Genomic DNA, 7500 nt, shown 5'->3' on the forward strand with positions numbered 1-7500 from the left:
AGTAGTAGTAGTAGTAGTATTAGCATAATCATCATCATTCTCATAATATCATTTTACCATGGATATTATTACTATCACTATTACCATGATTATCATTACTATTATCGTTATTATCTTAATCATTATTATCATCATTACTATTATCATTACCATCAATACCATCATCACAACTATTAACATTATCCTTATTATATTACTACTACTACTACTTCATATAATGGTAACATTTACGGTAATATCATTATTTTTTACTATAACATTTATTCATTTTACTGTATCACATTTATAAGGATCAAATAACGTGCTTGAATCCGAATCTAAAATTCACCTGGTTTACTAAGAATAATAAAGGCTTGGCACACACCTGTAAAACTCATCTACCATGACCCTGAGGTCCCTTCCGTACTTAATCTCCGTCTCCATGATTTCCGTCAGTATTTCTTTCCTTTCCTGGCGGCGACGAGAGCATCTGCGGCAGACCAATGGCGCGTACACCACGCCGCTGAAAGGAGGACGGATTGGATACTTGTGTAAGCGCCCGTGTTTACCGTGTCCACTCAAATGCATGTAACTCTTGATTGAGATATTTATAATTTGTCATATCAATTAAGGAATGCTTGTTGTATATTAGAATGACCTTAAGAAGTTCAATTGCCAGAACAGGCCCAGCAATGGAAAAAAATGTCTCTTATAAACGCTAAGCATAATACCTACTCGAATGTTTCTTGTAAAGATTTGCCTGCACCAAAAATATATTTTTAGTTGATATCTAATCAAAGCCAAAGGAAGCCAAAGGCAAACGGCGCCCACTGATCCTGAAATCCGGAGCTCACCTGTTCGTGACCCGAGTGTCCACGGGAGCGTCGCAGTCGTTACACAAAGGGACGTCGCCCTCCTTCGCGCTGGCGATCCCGCCGTGGCCCCGGTAGCCGCGCCTGACCACCAACGAAGGCTTGCTGGTCTCCGAGCCCACGCCGGAGTCCGTCCTCTCCACCTCACCCGCAGCGAGCCTCTCCTGGGGAGAAAGAAGCCTCATTGAGGAACAGCTGTTCTTGGGGCGTCAGAGCCGACGTAAACAGCAAATTCCAACTGCGCCGTGAAGGCTAAAGCATCATCCACTTAAAACAAGTATTCTCAGTGACAGAGTTTGCTGAATTGCTGATTTAATGATATACAAGTATAACTAAATATATTATAAGGAAATACAAAACAATCAACTACCAAGCTAAAAACAAAGTTCAAATTAGAACACTGTATGTAAATGTAGTTACAATATCACAGAGTATTTTCTACCTACTTTGTAAATAAGAAAATAAAATCGTTGGCTCCATTCACTAACGATGACAAACTACAATTCTTCGAGGAACTTACCTTGTAAGACCGGAAATGGAATAATTCTTCCAGTCCATGACTATCAGCGTTTCCTCTCAGAAATTAATGTTTTGTATCCTTCTAGAACATTCATTACACATGTATTCTCTTCTTACCTTATCTGTCCTCAAGAGGCCGCTATTTTCAGAGGAGTCAGAGTTCGAGCTCATATTAGAAGACCTGTGGCCTCTGTTCCTCGACGTAAGCACATTGAAGCTATCCTCAGGGGGCTCTACGCCCAGCTGATCCTCCTCCTCGTCCTCCAGGTCCACCTCAACCGGTAGAGGTGGACCAACATCGCCCTGAGAGAAAGCAGGCACACTAACTACCAACAACACTGTCTTGGTTCTATCAGATACATTGCTTACAAAGTGTCTTTGATCAGGAACTTGTTTATAGATATCATATATATCTTTAATGATCAGAGACATCCTTATCTTTAGGCAATGTATGTTCGTTAATGCAGAGGCAAAAGCAAAAACTTTATAACTGTGCAAATAAAAAAATGACTATAGTAATTTTAAACAAGAGATGCAGCCAGACTAGTAGGGATTTCTCTTGGCTAAGAAAAACAGTAATCCAGATAAAAAATCGCTAAAACGAGATAAGCACAAAGAGAAATAACACATAAAAATGGCAAAATTAGAATTAAAAAAACAAACAAGCAGACAAACTTAAATGCAAAGGACTTACCTGTAATCTCACTTCTTCATCATCATCTGCAGAAATGGCAACCCTACGACGAGCATCTTGGAGGTACTCTAATATTTCATATTTGGAAGCTCCCTCAAACATTGACTTTCCAGGAGAGGGGGATTTATGGGGAGAGCTATTGTTACTGGAGCTGCCGTGACACGCGAGAGAGGAATAGTTTGGGGATTGGTTGCGTAATAACAGCTCCTCATAGATGTGATCAGTTATCTGTTCATAGGGATTCTCGTCTCCGAGGAGATTATTGAGGAAGGAAGACCTTCGTCCTCGGCCACCAAGAATGCTCTGTCCGCTCCTGGTCGAGTCTCCCGGCACGTCGGGGCTAATCGAACGGTTTCTGTTGCGTCTTCGCGGGGCAACAGGAGGACTCGAGGAAGGAGGGAGAGCACTACTGGGTGGAGTTGGAGCAAAGGCTTCTAAAATAGTGGGTCGGGCGTGGGCAGCTCCACGCCCACGAATGGTGGCTGTGCGAGCTTCTTCAGTGCCCCCAAACACTGGGACGTATCCCATAGGTGAGAGCACTTCCCGAAGACCCTCACTGCCCCGTGAGATTTCTGAAGGAGATAGAGGGAGAGATGAAGAAGAAGAGTTATAAGAATTAACAGATTTAAAAGGACTCTGCTGGTCTGAATCGGTTCGGAAGCTGGTAAAGGTCGGGTTTTTGGAAGGATCCTCAGAGCTCCTGGACAAAATGGACGTCTGGTTGGTGTCGTCTAAAGCTGGGGGAGGGGACGTGGGAAGGGGAGGCGGGGGTGGAGATGGTGGTGGCGACTGGGGCGGGGGTGGAGGAGGAGGTGGACAAGATGGAGGTGTTAAAACAGGGGGCGAAGGTAAGGGCCTCTGGGACGGAATGACATTCTGCGGCAACAGAGACACTGAAGGAGAGAGAGAAGTGGGGGGAGGAGGTGGGGGGACGCTGGGGCGTGGGGGACTGAGCGTGCGATTTCTAGGAGGAGGGGGAGCCTGTCGTGTGGGTGTGGGAGCCGCTGATGTAGAGCCAGTGATGACTTGAGTGGGTGGCTTTGTGTAAGACGACAGACGGAGGCGCGGAGTGCTTTCGGCAGTGCTCACGCCCGAGGTCTGACTGTCTCTCAGACTACGAGGGAGACCAGCCCAGCCCTGGGCATCCACTGCGGGAATGAAGGCTCGGGTTATTAGTGCGTTCCGAACTGCACCAGCCTAACTTTTCTTTATAAATCATCACGTCACCCTTCACTATAGGTGGTACTATGTAAAAATATTTACGCTCTGGTCATTGCTATTTGAATACACGTTTAGTCCGAGTGTGTGTGAGTGAGCGAGAGAGGTGAGTGTGTGTGTCTGTGTGTATGTTCTCTGTGTACGGGTGTGTAAGGGTGCGTGCATATGCGTGTGCGGGTGGGTATGTTTATGTATGTTTTTTTGTGTGGCTGGTCTGTATAAACGCACTGCTACTTGAAAATATATATAATAACAAAAATATTAAGATGATAAAGATAATGGTGATCATGATAATAAATAGGTGCAATTAAATGCTAAATTCAAAATGTTCCTTAAGTTAAGATACGAAAAGTATTCTGAATTAGTATTTATCAGTCTATGACACACTGTTTCAATATAATGTGAAATAAATAACAGAGCAAAAAATAAAAATCAAATCTGCACAATACCTGTGCCAAGCAAATTATATTTTATGTTTAAAGTTAAATCGGGGCCTTTTAGTGTGCAGTCCAGCAAAACAATAGCAGCTAAAACACATGGCATGCAGCATCCCAAACAAAACAAAGAAAGGATTAGGAAGGGATGTACATGGCAGTTCCCAACCATTTTGAAATCGCGACCCGGCCAGCGATCTGTACACATGTTATTTATTTGACATGATACAATATTCCTTAAAGTCCTATCTTTCAGTCATGTCTGGGAAACGGCTAGCACTCTGACATACTTTTACTTTCCCCCTGCTAATCCGCGGAAGGCAGTTGCCCACCAGTTGGCAACCAATGGTGTGAAAGAAGTCCAAAAGAGTATTATTAGGGTTTTAGCAAATAAGTGGTAATTAAATGTCAGCCTTTTTGTGACGATAAATATAAAATATTCTGAAAGGAGGAGGGCCAATAGTAAATTCCAAGGGAATTGCCTCACCTTTTTGCTCACGGAATTCTTGCTCAACATTCCTTTCTTCTGCTTCCCTGGCGACGGCGCTGTCGCTGTTGCTGTCGCCCCGCCGCTGTTCCTGGCTTGAGTCTTGCAGGAGTTCCTCCCGAGATAGAAGAACTTCACCGAATGAGTCAGGAGTTCTGTACTCACTGCCACATTCACCATTTGCCACTGGAATATCTTTCAATCTTACATCACTAAATTCGTTCTTTGAATGAGTTCTATAAATTACCGGGTTATTAGTTCTAGAATAAACGTCCTGTAAATCTGCAAGTAAGTTGTAATTGTTCTTTTGTCTCTCCTTTGCCTTCCCTCTGTCTTTCTTTGGACTCCGGACAGAGGACACCTTGCGGCCCTTCGATTCCCCAGCGTCTTCTATCACTGTGACGTCATGAGAGGATCTGAACTGAACTTGTTTCTTTTTTCGCTGGTTTTGCTTAAATTCAGTAAACGTCGGCAGATAAAAATCTGAGTCTGTCTCTGAACTGGTATCAACCGAGGAAGGTTTTTTCAAAATTGATTTGACTTTAAGAAGCTCAGACAGAGTGGGGTGGAAGCTCTCATGACGTACAGGTGAGCTGGTAGTAGATGATGAGCTCACACTTGGCTCATCCTTCTCGCTTTCATCCTCAAGCAAAGTTGACTCTGCATCATCATCAATGTGATTCTGGACCTTTGGCGGGTCCTCCAGATCTTCCTCTTCCTCTTCATATATGGTGTCGCGTGTGGACATCCAGCGGTCGCTCTGCGAAGTGCTAGTGTCAGAACGATAGTCTGAAGAATCTAGACTTGAACTGAAAGATTTATCAGATGGAGAAGAATGCTGTTGACCATAATGAAGCCCAGACGAATCAAGAGGTAGCAGCTCCTCTTCCTCCTCAGGGAGAGTGTCGCTGTCAGAGCCCCTTGTGGTAGTTGGTGAGGACTGTGGGTAGTCGCTTGTGTCATCATCAGCAGTAACTTCATCTTCCTCCCCGCTGGAGAACCCTGACCGGGTGTCTGGGGGAGGCGCCCCCGGTGTCAGGACTAACATTCGTTGACCAGCAATTCGGACGGAGTTCCCTCCTAGCTGCAGCTCCCTGGAGTCGTGGAGATTTTTCACTTCTCCTTGTGAGCCTCCATTGATTCCATTTGCTGCAGAGGCCTTGTATTCAATCGGGTTTTTCCTTGAGGCTGATGAGGGTACCTTTTTATCTACAGACGATGTGCGAGTGTTGTTCTGTATTTTCTTGTTAGTTGAAGAAGTATCCTTATGACGAGATGAAGGCCCCTTATGAGGACTTGATGACGTGACTTTATTGCTGGAATTTCTGCTACTAGAACCGTTCTTAGTACTAGGAGGCGAGATCTTCCTATTGTTTGAGTATACACTTAAGTTAATTTCATTGCTATGGGAACTCTGTTGTATGTTGGTGACTGGGAGTTGACTGGTAAGCAGCTTCGTATCATCTTCATGTAAAATATCACCGTTCATATAAGATTTTGCCTCATCTGTGTTTATCCTGATCTTGTGACTGGTGTGCTTATCACTTGAAAAAGAAGGGGCGGTAAATGAATTATCACCAATCGTGATAATGTTGACTTGCTTCCCTTGAGCCCTTTCTTGGGCAGACGGAGAAAAGTCACTCTCCCACGGGTCGGTCGAGATGTCCACAGCATTGTCACTGAGCTCATCAGTATCAGAGCCAACGTGGGATCGATGGGAAGAGAGAAGCTGGTATGCGGAGGGATTCTCAATCAGGATGGAGTTCCGGGTGCCTTCGAGGTCTTCGGTGTGATTTTCTTTGGCACTGCGCGGGGCCGCACTAAGGACAGGGGGCTCCGGTGGAGGAGGAAGGGAGCGAGAGCTGACTGGAGGAGGGGGGGCAGGCCGAGACGGCTCTGGTGCTTCACGGGTGATGGTGGAAGAGCTGTCGCTGCTCTTCACACTCTTCACACTACGGACACTCTTTACGCTGCGCACCGTTTCGGGCGTGGCCGGGGGCGACTCGTCCTCGTCGCTTAAAGTTCGCGCGGGCGAACGAGAGTAATGCCTGGTCCTGACCTCATACTGCTCGTAGATGCGTTCCTCCATGACCTGCCATCCCCACGGATGGTGGACCGGGGCTGGGGGAGGGGCAGGAGCAGGCTGGTACATGCTCAGTGGAATGGCTGGGCGCACCTTAGTGGCAACGCTAGAAGTGGCGTTGCGCACAGTGGCCACCTTCCGCCCGCACCTTTTACACTTCTTCTTCTTGCGCCCCTTGGTGTTGACGGCCTGGTCTGGGCACACACACACGTTGGTGTAGAGTTGCACAGGCACGACTCTGGGCGCCTCATAGACAGGGTCCAGTGTCACATAGTGGTCCCACGCCCCGACACCGACGGCCTTGTCCGGTGGGTGGGCGGCGGGGCCTGTCGGAGCCGTGAAGGCGGGCAGTGGGGGCCGAACTGGTGGTCGTCGGCCCACCACGGAGCCAAACCAGTCCGTATAGCGCACCGTGGAGGACATAGTGGCCCCTGTGGCAGCCGATACAGTGCCAGAGCCCCCATGTTTTACGTAACCGTTACTTGGGTACCTCCGAGGAACATTGGCGGCCGGCAACGGCGGCGGCGACACACTCTTCACCACCGTCATGGATTGGTAGCTGGCCCGACCAACGGTCCCGCTGTAAGCACCGTACTTCTGCCGATATTCTGCTAAGTAGCTGTGGCTCGCCGGGGCGGGGTGGGCGGCCGCGGGCACGGGCTCTAGCGGACGCTCTTTGGCACGAGATCGGAACTTGAGAAGGTCACCCCAGGATTTCTTGGCCTTGCCCGGTGTCACGCTGCCGTAGTCCTGGAAAGGAGGTGCAGGATATTTGTTTGTATTCATGGAGTCAAATATGAAATATTCTTGCTCACAGAGGGTCGAAAGAGAAAGACAGACAGATAATAAGGTAGGGAGGGAGCAGTGTGTCAGTATACGAATTATTCGTTCCAGTAATTAACCTATGTCCTTCTACAGGACGTGGTGTCTCACCCGGGCCGGCATGGTGGCGTGGGAGGGCGGGTGCTCGTAGAAGGCCCGGACGGACTCCATGGTCAGCCCGCATCGCCACCCATCACGGCATCTGTAAAGGAAGCCTTCGTCATTCCGCGGCCAAGAACAATCATGATGATGATGAGGATGGCATTGCAATGATTTCAATAGCAGTGATAATGCTAAAACAACAATAATCATTAAGTCATTAAAAGTCTGCTACTGCTACTGCTATCCTTAATAATTATGATAATGATGATGATAATAATGAAAATAATATA

The 7500-nt window shown here is 47.1% G+C and overlaps 1 protein-coding gene across 4 annotated transcripts in view; it reads right to left on the minus strand.

Annotated features, from left to right (window-relative positions):
• LOC125027925 overlaps window positions 1-7500 on the minus strand; it is a 133763-nt gene that overhangs the window by 10988 nt on the left and 115275 nt on the right. For all 4 annotated transcript variants that reach the window (XM_047617080.1, XM_047617077.1, XM_047617078.1 and 1 more), the window contains 6 exons: window positions 7220-7310; window positions 4204-7036; window positions 2065-3212; window positions 1488-1673; window positions 834-1015; window positions 365-502 (listed from right to left, as the gene is read on the minus strand). In XM_047617080.1, the coding sequence (XP_047473036.1) occupies window positions 365-502; window positions 834-1015; window positions 1488-1673; window positions 2065-3212; window positions 4204-7036; window positions 7220-7279 (4547 nt within the window). In that variant the 5' untranslated portion in view covers window positions 7280-7310. The remainder of the gene's footprint in view (window positions 1-364; window positions 503-833; window positions 1016-1487; window positions 1674-2064; window positions 3213-4203; window positions 7037-7219; window positions 7311-7500) is intronic.

This window comes from Penaeus chinensis, chromosome 8 (genome assembly GCF_019202785.1).
Source record: "Penaeus chinensis breed Huanghai No. 1 chromosome 8, ASM1920278v2, whole genome shotgun sequence".
NCBI lineage: Eukaryota > Metazoa > Arthropoda > Malacostraca > Decapoda > Penaeidae > Penaeus > Penaeus chinensis.